Source organism: Oncorhynchus keta, unplaced genomic scaffold (genome assembly GCF_023373465.1).
Source record: "Oncorhynchus keta strain PuntledgeMale-10-30-2019 unplaced genomic scaffold, Oket_V2 Un_contig_1279_pilon_pilon, whole genome shotgun sequence".
Classification (NCBI taxonomy): domain Eukaryota; kingdom Metazoa; phylum Chordata; class Actinopteri; order Salmoniformes; family Salmonidae; genus Oncorhynchus; species Oncorhynchus keta.
The window spans coordinates 3720-29404 of record NW_026277997.1 but is presented as its reverse complement, the minus strand read 5'-3'; the positions used below and the strand labels follow the sequence as shown (position 1 = coordinate 29404).

Below are 25685 nucleotides of genomic sequence, written 5' to 3'. Positions count from 1 at the left end.
CTGACTGGGGGGTGGATGGTATTAGAGACCTGGTTCTTTATAACAGGTCTGACTGGGGGTTATTAGAGACCTGGTCCTTTATAACAGCTCTGACTGGGGGGTGGATGGTATTAGAGACCTGGTCCTTTATAACAGGTCTGACTGGGGGGTGGATGGTATTAGAGACCTGGTCCTTTATAACAGCTCTGACTGGGGGGTGGATGGTATTAGAGACCTGGTCCTTTATAGCAGGTCTGACTGGGGGGTGGATGGTATTAGAGACCTGGTCCTTTATAGCAGGTCTGACTGGGGGTTTTTAGAGACCTGGTCCTTTATAGCAGGTCTGCATCCTGTTCCCTATATAGTGCCCTTCATTTGACCAGGGCCCATGGTTCACTATGTAGGCAATAGGGTCCCATTTGGTACAATGTATTTCAGACTTGGCTGTCTATGATGGGGAGTTTCATAGTTTCTACTGACTCATACTCTATGGTCAGACTGGCTGACCTTTTGTGTAGAATTACATGGTCTATATCCTTCTCACGCTCTCCTTCTCTCTCTCCCTCCCTCACCCCTCCCTCCCTCTCTCTCTCTCTCTCTTTCTTTCTCACTCTCTCTCTCTCTCCCTCCCTCCCTCCCTCACCCCTCTCACTCTCTCTTTCTCTCTCTCTCTCCCTCCCCCTCCCTCTCTCTCTCTCTCTCTCTCTCTCTCTCTCTCTCTCTCTCTCCCCCTCACCCCTCTCTGTCTCTCTCTCTCTCTCTCCTTCTCTCTCTAGTTCCTGTATAACCACAACACACAGCAGCAAACCGAGGCTAGAGATGACCTCCACTGTCCCTGGTGCACTCTGAACTGTAGGAGACTCTACAGTCTCCTCAAACACCTCAAACTGGCCCACAGCAGATTCATCTTCAACTACGTGGTGAGAGCGAGGGGAAGAGAGAGAGAGAGAGAGACACCCAGAGACAGTGTGTGTGTGTTTGTCTGGTGCACTCTGAACTGTAGAGGACTAGTCTCCTCAAACTGGCCCACAGCAGATTCATCTTCAACTATGACTGCATTTAGACAGGCAGCCCAATTCTGATATTTTGCCAATAATTGGGCTGGCTGTGTAAACAGCCTAGGAGGTGAGAGAGACCGGGGGCGTGTGTGTGGGGTGGCGGGGTTGTACTGTCAGGAGCTGTACATATTGGGGGCTGAATAAGGGCTGGTTATTAAACTAGACAGGTCTGTTGTGATTGACATGTCCTATGACCTCACCAGCCCCACCCTAAAGGAGCGAGGATAGACGTGTCTATTAATGAGCGTTACGACGGGGTGCATGCTGGGAATCCTCGGGATATTCACAGTCAGCCCGGCTTCGCCTTCAGCAGGAACGGACCCGTCAAGAGATCCCCCGTCACACACATCCTCGTCTGCAGGTAACTGGGTACACACGTCTGGGTCACACACACACACACACACACACACACACACACACGCACCTTCATCTGCAGGTAACTGGGTACACTTTCTGGGTCACACACACACGCACCTTCATCTGCAGGTAACTGGGTACACACGTCTGGGTCACACACACGCACCTTCATCTGCAGGTAACTGGGTACACACGTCTGGGTCACACACACACACACTCTTCTGTTCTCCTTCTCCTTCCTTCTCCTCCTTCTCCTTCTGTTTTACTTCCTGTAGGATCTTTACCTCTCTCTCTTTCCCTCTCCTCTCCTTCCTGTAGGATATTTACCTCTCTCTCTCCTCTGTTCTCCTTCCTGTAGGATCTTTACCTCTCTCTCTTTCCCTCTCTTCTGTTCTCCTTCCAGTAGGATCTTTACCTCTCTCTTCCTGTAGGCTAAAGCATGTATGTATTCAGGTACAATTGACAGTCACTTACTAACCCCTCCCTCTCCTCCCCTTAGACCGAAGCGTCTCCTCCCCCCCAGTCTGTGTGAGTTCCTGGAGGCTGATGGAGGAGAGGGAGACCAGCAGAGAATCATCCCAGGTCACAACCGCCTCTACTTCCGCTCAGACAGCTGTACCCCCAAAACACCCCAGGAGGTAGATCACGACAGTGAGGATGAGACTGACCCCTTCTGGCTCCGAGAGAGGACCATCATGGTGAGAGACGCAAACACACACTGAGCAGGTAGCTACCACATGATGAGATACACACTGAGCAGGTAGCTACCACACATGATGAGATACACACTGAGCAGGTAGCTACCACATGATGAGATACACACTGAGCAGGTAGCTACCACATGATGAGATACACACTGAGCAGGTAGCTACCGCACATGGTGAGATACACACTGAGCAGGTAGCTACCACACATGATGAGATACACACTGAGCAGGTAGCTACCACACATGATGAGATACATGGTGAGATACACACTGAGCAGGTAGCTACCACACATGGTGAGATACACACTGAGCAGGTAGCTACCGCACATGATGAGATACACACTGAGCAGGTAGCTACCGCACATGATGAGATACACACTGAGCAGGTAGCTACCGCACATGATGAGATACACACTGAGCAGGTAGCTACCGCACATGATGAGATACACACTGAGCAGGTAGCTACCGCACATGATGAGATACACACTGAGCAGGTAGCTACCACATGGTGAGATACACACTGAGCAGGTAGATACCACACATGGTGAGATACACACTGAGCAGGTAGCTACCGCACATGGTGAGGTACACACTGAGCAGGTAGCTACCGCACATGGTGAGATACACACTGAGCAGGTAGCTACCACACATGATGAGATACACTGAGCAGGTAGCTACCACACATGATGAGATACACACTGAGCAGGTAGCTACCGCACATGGTGAGATACACACTGAGCAGGTAGCTACCACACATGGTGAGATACACACTGAGCAGGTAGCTACCACACATGGTGAGATACACACTGAGCAGGTAGCTACCACACATGGTGAGATACACACTGAGCAGGTAGCTACCACACATGATGAGATACACACTGAGCAGGTAGCTACCACACATGATGAGATACACACTGAGCAGGTAGCTACCACACATGGTGAGATACACACTGAGCAGGTAGCTACCGCACATGATGAGATACACACTGAGCAGGTAGCTACCACACACGGTGAGATATACACTGAGCAGGTAGCTACCACATGATGAGATACACACTGAGCAGGTAGCTACCACACATGGTGAGATATACACTGAGCAGGTAGCTACCACACATGATGAGATACACACTGAGCAGGTAGCTACCACACATGGTGAGATACACACTGAGCAGGTAGCTACCGCACATGATGAGATATACACTGAGCAGGTAGCTACCACACATGGTGAGATACACACTGAGCAGGTAGCTACCACACATGGTGAGATACACACTGAGCAGGTAGCTACCGCACATGGTGAGATACACACTGAGCAGGTAGCTACCACACATGATGAGATATACACTGAGCAGGTAGCTACCACACATGGTGAGATATACACTGAGCAGGTAGCTACCACACATGGTGAGATACACACTGAGCAGGTAGCTACCACACATGATGAGATACACACTGAGCAGGTAGCTACCACACATGGTGAGATACACACTGAGCAGGTAGCTACCACACATGGTGAGATACACACTGAGCAGGTAGCTACCGCACATGGTGAGATACACACTGAGCAGGTAGCTACCACACATGATGAGATATACACTGAGCAGGTAGCTACCACACATGGTGAGATATACACTGAGCAGGTAGCTACCACACATGGTGAGATACACACTGAGCAGGTAGCTACCGCACATGGTGAGATACACACTGAGCAGGTAGCTACCACATTACAGACTGTAGGTTTTAGGCCCATACAAACCCAGGTCTACTCTGCACCAGTACAGACTGTAGGTATTAGGCCCATACAAACCCAGGTCTACTCTGCACCAGTACAGACTGTAGGTATTAGGCCCATACAAACCCAGGTCTACTCTGCACCAGTACAGACTGTAGGCTTTAGGCCCATACAAACCCAGGTCTACTCTGCACCAGTACAGACTGTAGGCTTTAGGCCCATACAAACCCAGGTCTACTCTGCACCAGTACAGACTGTAGGCTTTAGGCCCATACAAACCCAGGTCTACTCTGCACCAGTACAGACTGTAGGCTTTAGGCCCATACAAACCCAGGTCTACTCTGCACCAGTACAGACTGTAGGCTTTAGGCCCATACAAACCCAGGTCTACTCTGCACCAGTACAGACTGTAGGTATTAGGCCCATACAAACCCAGGTCTACTCTGCACCAGTACAGACTGTAGGTATTAGGCCCATACAAACCCAGGTCTACTCTGCACCAGTACAGACTGTAGGTATTAGGCCCATACAAACCCAGGTCTACTCTGCACCAGTACAGACTGTAGGCTTTAGGCCCATACAAACCCAGGTCTACTCTGCACCAGTACAGACTGTAGGCTTTAGGCCCATACAAACCCAGGTCTACTCTGCACCAGTACAGACTGTAGGCTTTAGGCCCATACAAACCCAGGTCTACTCTGCACCAGTACAGCCTGTAGGTATTAGGCCCATACAAACCCAGGTCTACTCTGCACCAGTACAGCCTGTAGGCTTTAGGCCCATACAAACCCAGGTCTACTCTGCACCAGTACAGCCTGTAGGCTTTAGGCCCATACAAACCCAGGTCTACTCTGCACCAGTACAGACTGTAGGCTTTAGGCCCATACAAACCCAGGTCTACTCTGCACCAGTACAGACTGTAGGCTTTAGGCCCATACAAACCCAGGTCTACTCTGCACCAGTACAGACTGTAGGCTTTAGGCCCATACAAACCCAGGTCTACTCTGCACCAGTACAGCCTGTAGGTATTAGGCCCATACAAACCCAGGTCTACTCTGCACCAGTACAGACTGTAGGCTTTAGGCCCATACAAACCCAGGTCTACTCTGCACCAGTACAGACTGTAGGCTTTAGGCCCATACAAACCCAGGTCTACTCTGCACCAGTACAGACTGTAGGTATTAGGCCCATACAAACCCAGGTCTACTCTGCACCAGTACAGACTGTAGGCTTTAGGCCCATACAAACCCAGGTCTACTCTGCACCAGTACAGCCTGTAGGTATTAGGCCCATACAAACCCAGGTCTACTCTGCACCAGTACAGACTGTAGGTATTAGGCCCATACAAACCCAGGTCTACTCTGCACCAGTACAGCCTGTAGGTATTAGGCCCATACAAACCCAGGTCTACTCTGCACCAGTACAGACTGTAGGCTTTAGGCCCAAACAAACCCAGGTCTACTCTGCACCAGTACAGCCTGTCTAGGTACAGCCTGTAGGCCCATACAAACCCAGGTCTACTCTGCACCAGTACAGCCTGTAGGCTTTAGGCCCATACAAACCCAGGTCTACTCTGCACCAGTACAGCCTGTAGGTATTAGGCCCATACAAACCCAGGTCTACTCTGCACCAGTACAGCCTGTAGGTATTAGGCCCATACAAACCCAGGTCTACTCTGCACCAGTACAGACTGTAGGCTTTAGGCCCATACAAACCCAGGTCTACTCTGCACCAGTACAGACTGTAGGTATTAGGCCCATACAAACCCAGGTCTACTCTGCACCAGTACAGACTGTAGGCTTTAGGCCCATACAAACCCAGGTCTACTCTGCACCAGTACAGCCTCTAGGTAGCCTGGTCTACTCTGCACCAGTACAGACTGTAGGCCCATACAAACCCAGGTCTACTCTGCACCAGTACAGACTGTAGGTATTAGGCCCATACAAACCCAGGTCTACTCTGCACCAGTACAGCCTGTAGGTATTAGGCCCATACAAACCCAGGTCTACTCTGCACCAGTACAGACTGTAGGCTTTAGGCCCATACAAACCCAGGTCTACTCTGCACCAGTACAGCCTGTCTAGGTATTAGGCCCCATACAAACCCAGGTCTACTCTGCACCAGTACAGCCTGTAGGTATTAGGCCCATACAAACCCAGGTCTACTCTGCACCAGTACAGACTGTAGGCTTTAGGCCCATACAAACCCAGGTCTACTCTGCACCAGTACAGACTGTAGGTATTAGGCCCATACAAACCCAGGTCTACTCTGCACCAGTACAGACTGTAGGCTTTAGGCCCATACAAACCCAGGTCTACTCTGCACCAGTACAGCCTGTAGGTATTAGGCCCATACAAACCCAGGTCTACTCTGCACCAGTACAGCCTGTAGGTACAAACCCAGGTCTATTAGGCCCATACAAAAACCCAGGTCTACTCTGCACCAGTACAGCCTGTAGGTATTAGGCCCATACAAACCCAGGTCTACTCTGCACCAGTACAGACTGTAGGTATTAGGCCCATACAAACCCAGGTCTACTCTGCACCAGTACAGACTGTAGGCTTTAGGCCCATACAAACCCAGGTCTACTCTGCACCAGTACAGCCTGTAGGTATTAGGCCCATACAAACCCAGGTCTACTCTGCACCAGTACAGCCTGTAGGTATTAGGCCCATACAAACCCAGGTCTACTCTGCACCAGTACAGCCTGTAGGCTTTAGGCCCATACAAACCCAGGTCTACTCTGCACCAGTACAGCCTGTAGGCTTTAGGCCCATACAAACCCAGGTCTACTCTGCACCAGTACAGCCTGTAGGTATTAGGCCCATACAAACCCAGGTCTACTCTGCACCAGTACAGCCTGTAGGTATTAGGCCCATACAAACCCAGGTCTACTCTGCACCAGTACAGACTGTAGGCTTTAGGCCCATACAAACCCAGGTCTACTCTGCACCAGTACAGACTGTAGGTATTAGGCCCATACAAACCCAGGTCTACTCTGCACCAGTACAGACTGTAGGCTTTAGGCCCATACAAACCCAGGTCTACTCTGCACCAGTACAGCCTGTAGGTATTAGGCCCATACAAACCCAGGTCTACTCTGCACCAGTACAGACTGTAGGTATTAGGCCCATACAAACCCAGGTCTACTCTGCACCAGTACAGCCTGTAGGTATTAGGCCCATACAAACCCAGGTCTACTCTGCACCAGTACAGCCTGTAGGCTTTAGGCCCATACAAACCCAGGTCTACTCTGCACCAGTACAGCCTGTAGGTATTAGGCCCATACAAACCCAGGTCTACTCTGCACCAGTACAGCCTGTAGGTATTAGGCCCATACAAACCCAGGTCTACTCTGCACCAGTACAGACTGTAGGCTTTAGGCCCATACAAACCCAGGTCTACTCTGCACCAGTACAGCCTGTAGGTATTAGGCCCATACAAACCCAGGTCTACTCTGCACCAGTACAGCCTGTAGGTATTAGGCCCATACAAACCCAGGTCTACTCTGCACCAGTACAGCCTGTAGGCTTTAGGCCCATACAAACCCAGGTCTACTCTGCACCAGTACAGACTGTAGGTATTAGGCCCATACAAACCCAGGTCTACTCTGCACCAGTACAGCCTGTAGGTATTAGGCCCATACAAACCCAGGTCTACTCTGCACCAGTACAGCCTGTAGGCTTTAGGCCCATACAAACCCAGGTCTACTCTGCACCAGTACAGACTGTAGGTATTAGGCCCATACAAACCCAGGTCTACTCTGCACCAGTACAGCCTGTAGGTATTAGGCCCATACAAACCCAGGTCTACTCTGCACCAGTACAGACTGTAGGTATTAGACCCATACAAACCCAGGTCTACTCTGCACCAGTACAGACTGTAGGTATTAGGCCCATACAAACCCAGGTCTACCATTACAACAGAGCCACACTGACATTGGGTTTGGAGTCTCCAACTTGACTCCTGATCCACTCTGACTGTTGTTCTGTCTACAGCAAATCCAGGAGTTTACAGACGTGAACGATGGAGAGAAGGAGGTGATGAAGCTGTGGAACCTTCACGTCATGAAGTCTGGGTACGTACCCCGCATTAACGCCCTGTTTAAAGCATCATCATCAACATGAAGTCTGGGTACGTACCCCGCATTAACGCCCTGTTTAAAGCATCATCATCAACATGAAGTCTGGGTACGTACCCCGCATTAACGCCCTGTTTAAAGCATCATCATCAACACGTTGCTGTGTGTCATGAAGTCTGGGTACGTACCCCGCATTAACGCCCTGTTTAAAGCATCATCATCAACACGTTGCTGTGTGTCATGAAGTCTGGGTACGTACCCCGCATTAACGCCCTGTTTAAAGCATCATCATCAACACGTTGCTGTGTGTCATGAAGTCTGGGTACGTACCCCGCATTAACGCCCTGTTTAAAGCATCATCATCAACACGTTGCTGTGTGTCATGAAGTCTGGGTACGTACCCCGCATTAACGCCCTGTTTAAAGCATCATCATCAACATGAAGTCTGGGTACGTACCCCGCATTAACGCCCTGTTTAAAGCATCATCATCACCACGTTGCTGTGTGTCATGAAGTCTGGGTACGTACCCCGCATTAACGCCCTGTTTAAAGCATCATCATCAACACGTTGCTGTGTGTCATGAAGTCTGGGTACGTACCCTGCATTAACGCCCTGTTTAAAGCATCATCATCAACACGTTGCTGTGTGTCATGAAGTCTGGGTACGTACCCCGCATTAACGCCCTGTTTAAAGCATCATCATCAACACGTTGCTGTGTGTCATGAAGTCTGGGTACGTACCCCGCATTAACGCCCTGTTTAAAGCATCATCATCATCAACATGAAGTCTGGGTACGTACCCGCATTAACGCCCTGTTTAAAGCATCATCATCAACACGTTGCTGTGTGTCATGAAGTCTGGGTACGTACCCCGCATTAACGCCCTGTTTAAAGCATCATCATCAACACGTTGCTGTGTGTCATGAAGTCTGGGTACGTACCCCGCATTAACGCCCTGTTTAAAGCATCATCAACACGTTGCTGTGTGTCATGAAGTCTGGGTACGTACCCCGCATTAACGCCCTGTTTAAAGCATCATCATCAACATGAAGTCTGGGTACGTACCCCGCATTAACGCCCGGTTTAAAGCATCATCATCAACATGAAGTCTGGGTACGTACCCCGCATTAACGCCCTGTTTAAAGCATCATCAACACGTTGCTGTGTGTCATGAAGTATGGGCACGTACCCCGCATTAACGCCCTGTTTAAAGCATCATCAACACGTTGCTGTGTGTCATGAAGTCTGGGTACGTACCCCGCATTAACGCCCTGTTTAAAGCATCATCATCAACATGAAGTCTGGGTACGTACCCCGCATTAACGCCCTGTTTAAAGCATCATCAACACGTTGCTGTGTGTCATGAAGTCTGGGTACGTACCCCGCATTAACGCCCTGTTTAAAGCATCATCATCAACATGAAGTCTGGGTACGTACCCCGCATTAACGCCCTGTTTAAAGCATCATCAACACGTTGCTGTGTGTCATGAAGTCTGGGTACGTACCCCGCATTAACGCCCTGGCCTCGTTATACAGCCTGTTTAAAGCATCATCATCAACACGTTGCTGTGTGTCATGAAGTCTGGGTACGTACCCCGCATTAACGCCCTGTTTAAAGCATCATCAACACGTTGCTGTGTGTCATGAAGTCTGGGTACGTACCCCGCATTAACGCCCTGTTTAAAGCATCATCATCAACACGTTGCTGTGTGTCATGAAGTCTGGGTACGTACCCTGCATTAACGCCCTGTTTAAAGCATCATCATCAACACGTTGCTGTGTGTCATGAAGTCTGGGTACGTACCCCGCATTAACGCCCTGTTTAAAGCATCATCATCAACATGAAGTCTGGGTACGTACCCCACATTAACGCCCTGTTTAAAGCATCATCATCAACACGTTGCTGTGTGTCATGAAGTCTGGGTACGTACCCCGCATTAACGCCCTGTTTAAAGCATCATCATCAACACGTTGCTGTGTGTCATGAAGTCTGGGTACGTACCCCGCATTAACGCCCTGTTTAAAGCATCATCATCAACATGAAGTCTGGGTACGTACCCCGCATTAACGCCCTGTTTAATGCATCATCATCAACATGAAGTCTGGGTACGTACCCCGTATTAACGCTCTGTTTAAAGCATCATCGTCAACATGAAGTCTGGGTACGTACCCCGCATTAACGCCCTGTTTAAAGCATCATCATCAACACGTTGCTGTGTGTCATGAAGTCTGGGTACGTACCCCGCATTAACGCCCTGTTTAAAGCATCATCATCAACACGTTGCTGTGTGTCATGAAGTCTGGGTACGTACCCCGCATTAACGCCCTGTTTAAAGCATCATCATCAACATGAAGTCTGGGTACGTACCCCGCATTAACGCCCTGTTTAAAGCAGCATCATCATCAACATGAAGTCTGGGTACGTACCCCGCATTAACGCCCTGTTTAAAGCATCATCAACACGTTGCTGTGTGTCATGAAGTCTGGGTACGTACCCCGCATTAACGCCCTGTTTAAAGCATCATCATCAACATGAAGTCTGGGTACGTACCCCGCATTAACGCCCTGTTTAAAGCATCATCATCAACATGAAGTCTGGGTACGTACCCCGCATTAACGCCCTGTTTAAAGCATCATCAACACGTTGCTGTGTGTCATGAAGTATGGGTACGTACCCCGCATTAACGCCCTGTTTAAAGCATCATCATCAACACGTTGCTGTGTGTCATGAAGTCTGGGTACGTACCCCGCATTAACGCCCTGTTTAAAGCATCATCATCAACACGTTGCTGTGTGTCATGAAGTCTGGGTACGTACCCCGCATTAACGCCCTGTTTAAAGCATCATCATCAACATGAAGTCTGGGTACGTACCCCGCATTAACGCCCTGTTTAAAGCATCATCATCAACACGTTGCTGTGTGTCATGAAGTCTGGGTACGTACCCCGCATTAACGCCCTGTTTAAAGCATCATCATCAACACGTTGCTGTGTGTCATGAAGTCTGGGTACGTACCCCGCATTAACGCCCTGTTTAAAGCATCATCATCAACACGTTGCTGTGTGTCATGAAGTCTGGGTACGTACCCCGCATTAACGCCCTGTTTAAAGCATCATCATCAACATGAAGTCTGGGTACGTACCCCGCATTAACGCCCTGTTTAAAGCATCATCATCAACACGTTGCTGTGTGTCATGAAGCATGAAGTCATGAAGTCTGGGTACGTACCCCGCATTAACGCCCTGGCCTCGTTATACAGCCTGTTTAAAGCATCATCAGGCGTTGCTGTGTGTCGTTCTCTAGACGTTGCTGTGTGTCGTTCTCTAGACGTTGCTGTGTGTCGTTCTCTAGACGTTGCTGTGTGTCGTTCTCTAGACGTTGCTGCGTGTCGTTCTCTAGACGTTGCTGCGTGTCGTTCTCTAGACGTTGCTGCGTGTCGTTCTCTAGACGTTGCTGCGTGTCGTTCTCTAGACGTTGCGCGTGTCGTTCTCTAGCGTTGCTGCGTGTCGTTCTCTAGACGTTGCTGCGTGTGTTCTCTAGCGTTGCTGCGTGTCGTTCTCTAGGCGTTGCTGCGTGTCGTTCTCTAGACGTTGCTGCGTGTCGTTCTCTGAGACGTTGCTGCGTGTCGTTCTCTAGACGTTGCTGCGTGTCGTTCTCTAGGCGTTGCTGCGTGACGTTCTCTAGGCGTTGCTGCGTGTCGTTCTCTAGACGTTGCTGCGTGTCGTTGCTGCGTGTCGTTCTCTAGGCGTTGCTGCGTGTCGTTCTCTAGGCGTTGCTGCGTGACGTTCTCTAGGCGTTGCTGCGTGTTCTCTAGTTCTGCGTGTCGTTCTCTAGACGTTGCTGCGTGTCGTTCTCTAGACGTTGCTGCGTGTCGTTCTCTAGACGTTGCTGCGTGTGTTCTCTAGACGTTGCTGCGTGTCGTTCTCTAGACGTTGCTGCGTGTCGTTCTCTAGACGTTGCTGCGTGTCGTTCTCTAGACGTTGCTGCGTGTCGTTCTCTAGACGTTGCTGCGTGTCGTTCTCTAGACGTTGCTGCGTGTCGTTCTCTAGACGTTGCTGCGTGTCGTTCTCTAGAAGACGTTGCTGTGGTCTTGGCCTGTGCACTTGAGCCAACAGCTGGCACATACAGTGTGGGGTTAGCCGACATGATGAGATTATTATGGATAAGGGCTAGATTAGTTTTTTTTTTTTTTTTTTTTGGGGGGTCAAATGACCCTGGATACTTATTGCGAAGGAGCATCAAGTAGGCAAGTTCATCACCGTGCACTTTCACCTCCCTGTGAAGTTCATCACCGTGCACTTTCACCTCCCTGTGAAGTTCATCACCGTGCACTTTCACCTCCCTGTGAAGTTCATCACTTATTAAGTCTGTAGTTTAATAAACTGTGAATCATAGTGGGAGGACCACACACCATATCGTCGCATGACTCCAAGTTTACTTCCATATGATGGTTGGATGGAAACCTGCTTAATGACATCTATTTCTCACTCATTTACAGTTTAAAACAACAGAATCTCTATTATTTGTATTTTTTATTTTACTAGGCAAGTCAGTTAAGAACAAATTCTTATTTTCAATGACGGCCTAGGAACAGTGGGTTAACTGCCTTGTTCAGGGGCAGAACTACAGATTTTTACCTTGCCGGCTCGGGGATTCAATCTAGCAACCTTTCGGTTACTGGCCCAACGCTCTAACCACTAGGCTACCTGCTCTAACCACTAGGCTACCTGCTCTAACCACTAGGCTACCTGCTCTAACCACTAGGCTACCTGCTGCCCCAAATGAATTCTTATTAACCAGGCGCTCTCGACTAGAGGCTCCATAGTGTCTGTGGCGCAGGCTGAATGTTTGACGTCCCTATTCTAATCCCTCTCTCCCTCTCTCTCCCCTCCTCTCTCTCTCTCTCCCCTCCTCTCTCTCTCCCCCCACACTCTCTCTCTGCCCCTCAGCTACATAGCAGATAACCAGATGAACGGAGCCTGTCTAGCGTTTGTGGAAGGTTGCGGTGCGTATATTGCCAGGAAGAACCTCTGTAGGAACTTCCTGTTACACCTGGTCAGCATGCATGACTTTAAACTGGTTACCACGGCAACCATCAACCAGGCCATGACACGCCTCCGACACATCCAGCAGACCCAGCGGCAGGAAGGAGGAGAGTGTTGGGTGACAGCGCTGGAGTCTCCGTCTGAGCTGCAACCCGACTATGCCACATGTAATGACGACCACACGGATGGTAAGAGTAACCATGGTAATGGCCGCACGAACGGAAACGGCGATGGCGACGAAGCTGGTAGTTCTGTTGCTGTGGAAACGTCCAGGCCGAGCAAGAGGCATAAGTTGTGAGGTACCCTCCGGCCCTCTCCTGGAGGAGTGATGAGTATCTAAAATGATGCCCGGTGATTGGCTGAGTGGAGGGTGAAAGAGGGTGTGTTGGTGTTGGTGGTGATTGGAGGGAATAATAAGAGAGACTCATGATGACATCATACCAAACAAGCACTGGGTGTTGGGTTTACCGTATAGAGGTGGTGGGCCAGAATCATTTAAGTCCATTTGGACACACACACACACACACACACACACACACACACACACACACACACACACTCCCACTGGTTATAGCAGGGAAACCTTGGTCTAGTTTTTCCCCATGTCTGGTTATTCAGTCTTGCTTTGATGTCATTAGACTGACGTTACAGTGACCATGAGGTCTGTCAACGCATCACTTTAGCAATAACTTAGTCCCAACTGGCACCATATTCCTTTATACTAGTGTGCACTACTTTTTACCAGGCCCTGCTATAGACTAGGGGGTGTACTTGTACATCAAGCTGTCTGCTATAGACTAGGGGGTGTACTTGTACATCAAGCTGTCTGCCATAGACTAGCATTCTGTCCAGGAGGTGTACTTGTACATCAAGCTGTCTGCTGTAGACTAGGGGATGTACTTGTACATCAAGCTGTCTGCTATAGATTAGCATTCTGTCCAGGAGGTGTACTTGTACATCAAGCTGTCTGCCATAGACTAGCATTCTGTCCAGGAGGTGTACTTGTACATCAAGCTGTCTGCTATAGACTAGCATTCTGTCCAGGGGGTGTACTTGTACATCAGGCTGTCTGCTATAGATTAGCATTCTGTCCAGGGGGTGTACTTGTACATCAAGCTGTCTGCTATAGACTAGCATTCTGTCCAGGGGATGTACTTGTACATCAAGCTGTCTGCTATAGATTAGCATTCTGTCCAGGGGATGTACTTGTACATCAAGCTGTCTGCTATAGACTAGCATTCTGTCCAGGGGGTGTACTTGTACATCAGGCTGTCTGCTATAGATTAGCATTCTGTCCAGGGGGTGTACTTGTACATCAAGCTGTCTGCTATAGACTAGCATTCTGTCCAGGGGATGTACTTGTACATCAAGCTGTCTGCTATAGATTAGCATTCTGTCCAGGGGATGTACTTGTACATCAAGCTGTCTGCTATAAACTAGCATTCTGTCCAGGGGATGTACTTGTACATCAAGCTGTCTGCTATAGACTAGCATTCTGTCCAGGAGGTGTACTTGTACATCAAGCTGTCTGCTATAAACTAGCATTCTGTCCAGGGGATGTACTTGTACATCAAGCTGTCTGCTATAGATTAGCATTCTGTCCAGGAGGTGTACTTGTACATCAAGCTGTCTGCTATAGACTAGCATTCTGTCCAGGAGGTGTACTTGTACATCAAGCTGCCTGCTATAGATTAGCATTCTGTCCAGGAGGTGTACTTGTACATCAAGCTGCCTGCTATAAATTAGCATTCTGTCCAGGGGATGTACTTGTACATCAAGCTGTCTGCTATAGACTAGCATTCTGTCCAGGAGGTGTACTTGTACATCAATCTGCCTGCTATAGACTAGCATTCTGTCCAGGAGTGGTACTTGTACATCAAGCTGCCTCACTACAGAAGCAGGAGGTGGGCTCCTGCCCTCTGGGCCGTTCTGGCTGTTACAAAGCTTTAACACTCTAGGCCGAGGCCCATAGGGTCCTATATAGATCAGTGGTTCCCAAACTGTTTCACTCAGGTCCCTCTTCCAGCATTGGGGAACATCCATGTCTATGGGCACAAGCACTGTTCATGACACAAACGGTTCACACCCCTAAAATGTTGCAGTTTTTAAAGCTTATTTCCTTGGGCGTCTGTTTGAGACAGACTTGGGCGTCTGTGCACTAGATAGGAAATAAGGTGCCATTTGGGATATTTGCTTTGGGACAAACTCGTTTAAAAAATATATATATATATATTAATTATAGAGACGAACCGAAAAGACTTGGGTCGTCTTCACTTGGGATGGACTACGTGAACAATATAAATGTTTGTTTTCGTTTTTCTTTTGCTAAACGTTTTTGCTACAGTGTGCACTAATGAATTACAACCCTGATGACGGACAGACTCTGCTGTATTGTATTGTTATTAAGGGGAATGGTTGGTTGTAATGATGATGCATTCTGAATGTCAACATTTGATTGTTATGTTTATTACTATGGGGGCCATTTTGAGGCTAAACTTGAGGGACGGTACACTGGTCTGAAGTCCAGCTCTTGGAAACAGTGTTGTTGGACTAGAATGTGTCTGGCTCAGGGTAGAAACATCCCTTTGCCCCCATCCTAAACTAAATGTGTATTGCTGTCAGACCTCTGTTACTATTTGGAGTCTTTAACGTTTGCTCTAGCCTGCCTGGAGTGCTAGATGGGAGGGGAGTTGCAGTTTTGGGACTAGTCTTTAGGTCCATTCAAGCCAGGCAAGCTCAATCAAACACAGATCGAGTATTTGAACTCAGGTCTGATTAGCACTCAAGTCAGTCAGGAGCCAATGGTGCTACTAGACAGATGATTCAGGCCCTCAGTGAGCACAGATCGCAGTCATCTGTAACCTTTTTGAGGTCGTCAGGTCATTAGGTCAAGGTTCAGTTACACTGTATGACCACATTCATCATCAAGCTGAAACCGTGCAGCACCCGCATCCACTCACTGCTTTTGGGCAGTGTCCCGAATGGCTCCCTATATAGTATACTACTTTTGACCAGGGTCCACAGGGTAGTGCACTACTTATAGGGAATGAGGTGCCATTTGGGATGCACTCTTACTATGTTGGAGTAATTTGGCCCGGTCAGTGTTGACCTCTTCAGAAAGGTGACATGTTGACCTGCTGGACATCAACTGTAGTAAGTATTACAATGGAGAGTTAAATGTTGTTGAGTTTCCTGACCAAAGGGAGTTGGAATATATATATATATATATGGCCCTGGTCAAAAATAGCATGGACCACAGGAGGTTGGTGGCAGCTTTAATTGGGGAGGACGGGCCCTGGTCAAAAGTAGCATGGACCACAGGAGGTCGTGGCAGCTTTAATTGGGGAGGACGGGCCCTGGTCAAAAGTAGCAGGGACCACAGGAGGTTGGTGGCAGCGTTAATTGGGGAGGACGGGCCCTGGTCAAAAGTAGCATGGACCACAGGAGGTTGGTGGCAGCGTTAATTGGGGAGGACGGGCCCTGGTCAAAAGTAGCATGGACCACAGGAGGTTGGTGGCAGCGTTAATTGGGGAGGACGGGCCCTGGTCAAAAGTAGTAGGGACCACAGGAGGTTGGTGGCAGCGTTAATTGGGGAGGACGGGCCCTGGTCAAAAGTAGCATGGACCACAGGAGGTTGGTGGCAGCGTTAATTGGGGAGGACGGGCTCGTGGTAATGGCTGGAGCGGAATGGTATCTAAACATGTGATTTCCATGTGTTTGATGCCATTATGAGCCGTCCTCCCCTCAGCAGCCTCCACTGGTATGGGCCCTGGTCAACAGGAGTGCACTATATAGGAAACAAGGTGTCATTTGCTTCTCCAGTGATGGGGTGGATCTTTTCAGGTGTGAACTTGAATTTGCAATCAATCAGGACCCAAACAAAGGAAGCTGTTCCTACGTTCTGTAGCTGTGTGCAGTATGTTGACTAGGGTCATGTTCATTTGGCACAAAACGTTAGAAAGCACTCAAAAACGAGGGAGTTGGAGGTACTCTCTGTACTAATCCAATAAAACACTTATCTGTTGCAAAACGTTTTGCTACAGTGCGCCTCAATGAACATGACCCAGGTTTGTGTGTATATATATGTCACTTCAGGAAAAAGGAGCAACATTTTGCTCTAGCGAACCCAGATAAGACTTTTGTACACCAACATCCTAAAACCAGCTGGACGTTGGAATTGAGTAATAAAGGAGTCATAGAAAATGTTTTCTATTTAAAAGAATAAAGATGTTTTGTACTATTACCATTAACGTCTCATGGTTTTACTGGTCACGTTACTGTAACTATCTCATGGATACGGTTCTAACACTACTGGTCACGTTCTCATGGATACGGTTCTAACACTACTGGTCACGTTCTCATGGATACGGTTCTAACGCTACTGGTCACGTTCTCATGGATAAGGTTCTAACACTACTGGTCACGTTCTCATGGATACGGTTCTAACGCTACTGGTCACGTTCTCATGGATAAGGTTCTAACACTACTGGTCACGTTCTCATGGATAAGGTTCTAACACTGCTGGTCATGTTACTGTCTCATGGATACGTTCTAACACTACTGGTCACGTTCTCATGGATACGGTTCTAACACTACTGGTCACGTTCTCATGGATACGGTTCTAACACTACTGGTCACGTTCTCATGGATACGGTTCTAACACTACTGGTCACGTTCTCATGGATAAGGTTCTAACACTACTGGTCACGTTACTGTCTCATGGATACGTTCTAACACTACTGGTCACGTTCTCATGGATACGGTTCTAACACTACTGGTCACGTTCTCATGGATACGGTTCTAACACTACTGGTCACGTTCTCATGGATACGGTTCTAACACTACTGGTCACGTTCTCATGGATACGGTTCTAACACTACTGGTCACGTTCTAACACTACTGGTCACGTTCTCATGGATACGGTTCTAACACTACTGGTCACGTTACTGTCTCATGGATAAGGGTCTAACACTACTGGTCACGTTACTGTAACTATCTCATGGATACGGTTCTAACACTACTGGTCACGTTCTCATGGATACGGTTCTAACACTACTGGTCACGTTACTGTCTCATGGATACGTTCTAACACTACTGGTCACGTTACTGTCTCATGGATACGGTTCTAACACTACTGGTCACGTTACTGTAACTATCTCATGGATACGGTTCTAACACTACTGGTCACGTTACTGTAACTATCTCATGGATACGGTTCTAACACTACTGGTCACGTTACTGTCTCATGGATACGGTTCTAACACTACTGGTCACGTTACTGTCTCATGGATACGGTTCTAACACTACTGGTCACGTTCTCATGGATACGGTTCTAACATTACTGGTCACGTTCTCATGGATACGGTAACACTACTGGTCACGTTCTCATGGATACGGTTCTAACACTACTGGTCACGTTCTCATGGATAAGGTTCTAACACTACTGGTCACGTTCTCACAGATACGGTTCTAACACTACTGGTCACGTTCTCACAGATACGGTTCTAACACTACTGGTCACGTTCTCATGGATACGTTCTAACACTACTGGTCACGTTCTCATGGATACGGTTCTAACACTACTGGTCACGTTCTCATGGATACGGTTCTAACACTACTGGTCACGTTCTCATGGATACGGTTCTAACACTACTGGTCACGTTCTCATGGATACGGTTCTAACACTACTGGTCACGTTACTGGTCACGTTCTCACGGATAAGGTTCTAACACTACTGGTCACGTTCTCACAGATACGGTTCTAACACTACAACTATCTCATTCACATGTTAGGATGGGGGATCGACCTTCAGCGAGCCCGAGAATAGAACTTTTCAGACTGGGCCAGTAGCAATGTGCCCAACAAGCCCGTCAGACCAGCCAAATGTTGTATTTCCAACCATGACACGGGCCGGAACATTTTAGACCCCGTTGTTACCCTGGCTAATAGAAATGGTCTGCTAGCCTGGCTGACCCAACATCCTGACTTCTGTCCATCTCTTGGTGTAGCTCCAATTTGGGATTGTTTCATATTTCAGACACACAAAAAAAATAACCAAAAATAGATGACTAAGCAATTTATTGGATGTTTCTGGGCCATTTGTTCTGTACTGAAGGAAGACACACACACATGTCAATAATAAGCAGGACTGGGGGTCAATGCCATTTTAGGAAGTCGACTCACATTCCACTTTAACGCAAATCGGAATTTCAGTTAAACTCCCGAATTGAAATGGAACTGAGCCCCAACCCTGATTTTACAAGTCACAGTCAGCATTCCAAATGGCACCCTGATGCACTTCTTTTGACCGGCCCTATGGATCCTGGTCAAAAAAGTAGTGCACTAGATAGGGGATAGGGTGCTATTTGGGACTCGTACACACAGTTAAAGGAATCGGAGACGGATGTTTGCATGAAGAGGGTGGTGGATGACAAGACAGCTGAGTACGACCCCACTAATGACAGACAGCTGAGGACGACCCCTCCTATAACAGGTGGCCTGGTTCCATTTCCAACCCCACAACCCTACAACCATTGGCAGCCTTTCACTGATATCAGATGATTTGGACATGAAGCAACACTGCCACAGAGTAACTATACAGCTATGTACTGTATCCAAGCTATAGCTTTTATCTAGCACTGTCTTACAGTATGTATGACCACTGTTAACCTGTTTAAATGTGAAACTGTCACACTCCCGAGTGGCGCAGCGGTCTGAGGCGCTGTATTGCAGTGCTAGAGGCGTCACTACAGACCCTGGTTCGTTTCCAGGCTGTCACACAACCGGGCATGATCGGGAGTCCCATAGGGTTTGGCCCAGCATCGTCCGGGTTAGGAGAGGGGGGTAGGCAGTCATTGTGTAAGTTGCTCTGGATAAGAGCGTCTGCTAAATGACTTAAATGTAAATGTAAATTTAGTTCTTTCCTGACTTGCCTTGTTAAATACAGGTTAATTTAAATTTGAACCATCGAACTCAACAGTCAGTCTGCTGAAGAGCGCTCTGTAACCACAGCAACCATACCATCTCTGCAGAACCACAGGAAGCAACCCAAAACGGCCCCCCTAGTCCCTATAGTGATCTAGAGGAAATGGGATGCCGTTTTAAAATAAAAATTCACAAGAAAGTACATCAATGTCTACAAGTGAAGTTACATTACATGGTTGTGAATACTGTTAGCAAAAAAAAAAATGTTTTTAAAAAGCACATGAAAGAGAGCATGAAATCTGATCTGATTCAGAACACATACACATTAGAGAATCTGAACTTTGTACACCGCATGAGTTCTGCTCACACTAGAGAACTGAAAACGGGTCGACAGGGAGAAGAGAGACCGACGAAGAAGAGGTTACGATCTCTGGAGTGAGTTGTTTTTCACAGTGATGGTGTTTTATTCTGTGGTAAACCAGACCAGCATGCTTTGCAGCTCAAGTGTTTGATGAAAGGTAACGTCTCGCTCTCTGATCACTTCTCTGAGCGAGACCACCCCCTTATTATTCTCACATTCATAAGTTTAAAAAAACACCATTTTTAGGACGTTTGGAGAGAATGTGCATCTGAAATAGGGCACAGGAATGGCACCCTATTCCCTACATAGTCCACTACTTTTGACCAAGGCCCATAAGCACTATGTAGGGAACAGGGTGCCATTTCATGCACAGCCTGAGTGTGTCTTGAAAAGGAATAATGATTGGTCAGTTCTGGTACACCAGTCTGTATCAGATGGCAGGATATCTTATCAGAAAGGGCTTTGTGTACATTGTCCATCCAGGTGCCCAAGAGGAGAAAGCTGAGATTCTCTGATACCGGAGCAGACACCTCTCAGCCAATCACCAGTCATACCTGGAGGAAGCACAGATCGCTGCCTCAGATGAAACCTTTCCCAGGGCGAAAGGACCAGATGAAACCTTTCCCAGGGTGAAAGGACCAGATGAAACCTTTCCCAGGGTGAAAGGACCAGATGAAACCTTTCCCAGGGTGAAAGGACCAGATGAAACCTTTCCCAGGGTGAAAGGACCAGATGAAACCTTTCCCAGGGCGAAAGGACCAGAGGAAACCTTTCCCAGGGCGAAAGGACCAGAGGAAACCTTTCCCAGGGCGAAAGGACCAGAGGAAACCTTTCCCAGGGCGAAATGACCAGATGAAACCTTTCCCAGGGTGAAAGGACCAGATGAAACCTTTCCCAGGGTGAAAGGACCAGATGAAACCTTTCCCAGGGTGAAAGGACCAGATGAAACCTTTCCCAGGGTGAAAGGACCAGAGGAAACCTTTCCCAGGGTGAAAGGACCAGATGAAACCTTTCCCAGGGTGAAAGGACCAGATGAAACCTTTCCCAGGGTGAAAGGACCAGATGAAACCTTTCCCAGGGTGAAAGGACCAGAGGAAACCTTTCCCAGGGTGAAAGGACCAGATGAAACCTTTCCCAGGGTGAAAGGACCAGAGGAAACCTTTCCCAGGGTGAAAGGACCAGAGGAAACCTTTCCCAGGGTGAAAGGACCAGATGAAACCTTTCCCAGGGTGAAAGGACCAGATGAAACCTTTCCCAGGGTGAAAGGACCAGATGAAACCTTTCCCAGGGTGAAAGGACCAGATGAAACCTTTCCCAGGGTGAAAGGACCAGATGAACTTTCCCAGGGTGAAAGGACCAGAGGAAACCTTTCCCAGGGTGAAAGGACCAGATGAAACCTTTCCCAGGGTGAAAGGACCAGATGAAACCTTTCCCAGGGTGAAAGGACCAGATGAAACCTTTCCCAGGGTGAAAGGACCAGATGAAACCTTTCCCAGGGTGAAAGGACCAGATGAAACCTTTCCCAGGGTGAAAGGACCAGATGAAACCTTTCCCAGGGTGAAAGGACCAGATGAAACCTTTCCCAGGGTGAAAGGACCAGATGAGTCACAGTGGGTAAAAGAGGGGTACATTTACTGTAAACAACAGTTGATTCACATTTAGAAATACCCCAACACTGAACAGTTGCTACAGGGGGTAGAGGCTAAGTGTTGAAGGCAGTGCTATTCAAAGGCCAGGATCGCGGCCCCCCCCCACCCCCCCCCACTAAACAAATAGTACGAGGCCAGGATCGCGACCCCCCACTAAACAAACAGTACGAGACCATGATCGCGACCACCCCCCACTAAACAAACAGTACGAGGCCAGGATCGCGACCCCCCACTAAACAAATAGTACGAGGCCAGGATCGCGACCCCACCCCCCACTAAACAAACAGTACGAGGCCAGGATCGCGACCCCCCACTAAACAAGCAATACGAGGCCAGGATCGCAACCCCCCACTAAACAAATAGTACGAGGCCAGGATTGCGACCCCCCACTAAACAAATAGTACGAGGCCAGGATCGCGACCCACCCCCCACTAAACAAACAGTACGAGGCCCGGATCGCGACCCCCCACTAAACAAACAGTACGAGGCCAGGATCGCGACCCCCCACTAAACAAGCAGTACGAGGCCAGGATCGCAACCCCCCACTAAACAAATAGTACGAGGCCAGGATTGCGACCCCCACTAAACAAATAGTACGAGGCCAGGATCGCGACCCCCCACTAAACAAATAGTACGAGGCCAGGATCGCGACCCACCCCCCACTAAACAAACAGTACGAGGCCAGGATTATGCGACCCCCCACTAAACAAATAGTACGAGGCCAGGATTGCGACCCCCCACTAAACAAATAGTACGAGGCCAGGATCGCGACCCCCCCACTAAACAAATAGTACGAGGCCAGGATCGCGACCCACCCCCCACTAAACAAACAGTACGAGGCCAGGATTGCGACCCCCCACTAAACAAATAGTACGAGGCCAGGATCGCGACCCCCCACTGAACAAATAGTACGAGGCCAGGATCGCGACCCCCCCACTAAACAAATGGTACGAGTACAGATTATTGTATGAGACAATATACAAACGTATTTGAAAAATAAAATGAGTACATTTATTTTGGTTTCTTGTAAATGTAATGAATTAAGGGTTATTCGTGGATGTAAAAAATCTCAAATGTACTGTTTTTAAAAATTATTTTTGGGTTGGGTTCATGAGAAATTGCACAAAACAAAATAGGGTCCCTGCTAAAAAAGTTTGAATAGCACTGGTCTAAGGGGTTGGGTCTAGGGGTTGATTTGGGACAGGACAACTCCAGCAGACAGGACTGTTACCCTGCTTGTCCCTTTGTGTTGACTGACAGGTCTGCTGTCCAATCAGCAGCCTTAGAACACCAGCACCTTCCAACCAGGGTGGGCTAAGGAGCAGCCAAAGAACAGGCAGTCCACCCCCTGGTCCAGCAGCCAATCAAACACCACTTCCCGGTTCCCTGAGCCAATCGTAACCCTCAGCTTGAAGTTGCCGCCGTCGCTAAGGTTGTTGTTGTTGCTAATAGGAAGTAGGTTGACCACTTCCATATCGAAGGTCACAGCAGAGCCGAGGGTGATGGAAGGCAGCTGGTTGGTCATCTCTTTACCGTTGACAAACACTGCTCCTGGAGGGGAGAAGAGAGAGCGAAGAGGGAGAGAGAGAAGAGGGAGAGAGAGAGAAAAGAGAGAGAGAAAAGAGTGGGAGAGAGAGAAAAGAGAGTGGGAGAGAGAGAAAAGAGAGAGGGAGAGAGAAGAGTGGGAGAGAGAGAGAGAGAGAAGAGTGGGAGAGAGAGAAAAGAGTGGGAGAGAGAGAAAAGAGAGTGGGAGAGAGAGAAAAGAGTGGGAGAGAGAGAAAAGAGAGTGGGAGAGAGAGAAGAGGGAGAGAGAGAGAGAAGAGGGAGAGAGAGAGAGAAGAGGGAGAGAGAGAGAGAAGAGGGAGAGAGAGGAAGGAGAGAGAGGAAGGAGAGAGAGAGAAGAGGGAGAGAGAGGAAGGAGAGAGAGGAAGGAGAGAGAGGAAGGAGAGAGAGAGAAGGAGAGAGAGAGAGAGAAAGGAGAGAGAAGAGGGAGAGAGAAGAGGGAGAGCGAGAAAAGAGAGAAGAGGGAGCGAGAAAGGAGAGAGCGAGAAGAGGGAGAGCGAGAGAGAAGAGGGAGAGCGAGAGAGAAGAGGGAGAGCGAGAGAGAAGAGGGAGAGCGAGAGAGCAAGAGGGAGAGCGAGAGAGCAAGAGGGAGAGCGAGAGAGCAAGAGGGAGAGCGAGAGAGAAGAGGGAGAGCGAGAGAGCAAGAGGGAGAGCGAGAGAGAAGAGGGAGAGCGAGAGAGCAAGAGGGAGAGCGAGAGAGCAAGAGGGAGAGCGAGAGAGCAAGAGGGAGAGCAAGAGGGAGAGCGAGAGAGCAAGAGGGAGAGCGAGAGAGCAAGAGGGAGAGCGAGAGAGCAAGAGGGAGAGCGAGAGAGCAAGAGGGAGAGCGAGAGAGCAAGAGGGAGAGCGAGAGAGCAAGAGGGAGAGCGAGAGAGCAAGAGGGAGAGCGAGAGAGCAAGAGGGAGAGCGAGAGAGCAAGAGGGAGAGCGAGAGAGAGCAAGAGAGAAGAGAGAGAGCAAGAGAGAAGAGAGAGCGAGCGAGAGAAGAGAGCGAGCGAGAGAGAAGAGGAAGAGCGAGAGAGAAGAGGAAGAGCGAGAGAGAAGAGGAAGAGCGAGAGAGAAGAGGGAGAGAGAAGAGGGAGAGAGAGAGAGAGAGAAAAGAGAGAAAGGAGAGAAAGGAGAGAGAGGAAGAGGGAGAAGAGGGCGAGAGGTGAGAAAAAAATCTTGACGTTTTGCTACCTTTTAACGCTGCTGCTACTCTGCAATTGTACGCTTTACCAAAATAAAAAGTGATTGTGAGCGTACCGTTGGTGGAGATGCAGACGGCCTGGTCCCTCTGCAGAGACTCCGCCTCTCCCTCACACCCCACACACACCCCGATACTGTCCCGCTTGTCCACCTGGCCCGTGGCAGAGATCCTACGCAAGCACACAAAACACACATTAATCACAGCATAACATTACGCTACAGATTGTGATGGAGAGAGAGGGAGTGTGTGTACTGACTTGAAGGTGAGCGTCTGTCCACAGAAGTAGGTCGGGGCGTTGGAGTAGAGAACCCCAGCTTTAGAGGGGGACGAGTCACTCCGCATGGCGATGTTCCTTCTACTGCTGAGGATGTAGCCCTCACTGCCTGGACACCACTCTGGAACACACACACACACAGTCAGAGAAACACACACACACACACACACACAGTCAGAGAAACACACACACACACACAGTCAGAGAAACACACACACACACACACACACACACACACACACACACACACACACACAGTCAGAGAAACACACACACACACAGTCAGAGAAACACACACACACACACACACACAGTCAGAGAAACACACACACACAGTCAGAGAAACATACACACACAGTCAGAGAAACACACACAGTCAGAGAAACACACACACACGCGCGGTCAGAGAAACACACCACCCAGAAGGAGACAGAAACCATGACAACAGTACAACTTCAGTCGAGGCCGACTGCATTTCAACAGGTCTGGCTCCAGGAGACACACCTTCTTACGCCACAGACACTGAGACACAGGAGATGAGACAGGATGGTGCTTTACTGACACCAACAGCACGGGAGGTGAAATTACAAGCTAGGTTGCTAGTGTGTGCTAAGTAGCTAGTGTGTGCTAAGTAGCTAGTGTGTGCTAAGTAGCTAGTGTGTGCTAAGTAGCTAGTGTGTGCTAAGTAGCTAGGGTGTGCTAAGTAGCTAGTGTGTGCTAAGTAGCTAGTGTGTGCTAAGTAGCTAGTGTGTGCTAAGTAGCTAGTGTGTG

At 48.8% G+C, this 25685-nt stretch overlaps 3 protein-coding genes across 101 annotated transcripts in view; 1 reads left to right on the top strand and 2 right to left on the bottom strand.

Annotated features, from left to right (window-relative positions):
- The window catches only part of LOC127918020 (polycomb protein suz12-A-like), a 40420-nt gene extending 23219 nt beyond the window's left edge, over positions 1-17201 (top strand). The window contains exons 12-18 of one of the 50 annotated variants that reach the window (XR_008098464.1): positions 756-899; positions 1241-1398; positions 1894-2092; positions 7831-7910; positions 12863-13723; positions 13814-13903; positions 14567-17201. Coding sequence is in view for 1 of the 50 variants with exons in the window: in XM_052501230.1 (XP_052357190.1) it covers positions 756-899; positions 1241-1398; positions 1894-2092; positions 7831-7910; positions 12863-13256 (975 nt within the window). In the remaining 49 variants the exon portion in view is untranslated. Of the gene's footprint in view, positions 1-755; positions 900-1240; positions 1399-1893; positions 2093-7830; positions 7911-12862 lie in introns of all 50 variants that reach the window. The other 49 variants (XR_008098439.1, XR_008098461.1, XR_008098462.1 and 46 more) reach the window with 49 other exon arrangements.
- Positions 17202-19019: 1818 nt separating this feature from the next.
- On the bottom strand, positions 19020-21992 carry LOC127918019 (mucin-19-like). Of its 50 annotated transcripts, none has more exons than XR_008098412.1 (6): positions 21611-21992; positions 21343-21552; positions 21223-21312; positions 21103-21192; positions 20893-20982; positions 19020-20832 (listed from the first exon to the last, which is right to left on the bottom strand). XR_008098412.1 is itself a non-coding variant. In XM_052501229.1 (5 exons), the coding sequence occupies exons 1-5, from the start codon at positions 21872-21874 to the stop codon at positions 20785-20787; spliced, it is 912 nt and encodes a 303-aa protein (XP_052357189.1). In that variant the 5' UTR covers positions 21875-21992; the 3' UTR covers positions 19020-20784. The 50 variants fall into 50 exon arrangements, 3 of the variants coding, with proteins under 3 accessions (XP_052357189.1, XP_052357188.1, XP_052357187.1); XR_008098398.1 differs by having other exon boundaries at positions 21103-21312; positions 21343-21402; positions 21433-21552; XR_008098413.1 differs by having other exon boundaries at positions 21103-21282; positions 21313-21372; positions 21433-21552.
- Positions 21993-22884: 892 nt separating this feature from the next.
- On the bottom strand, positions 22885-25436 carry LOC127918018 (cytokine receptor-like factor 3; the record flags this gene model as incomplete). The annotated part of the gene is made up of 4 exons (XM_052501226.1): positions 22885-23443; positions 24697-24809; positions 24897-25109; positions 25366-25436. Coding segments are annotated over 4 exons (666 nt in total), but the record flags the coding sequence as incomplete, so codon positions are not given.
- Positions 25437-25685: the final 249 nt, after the last annotated feature.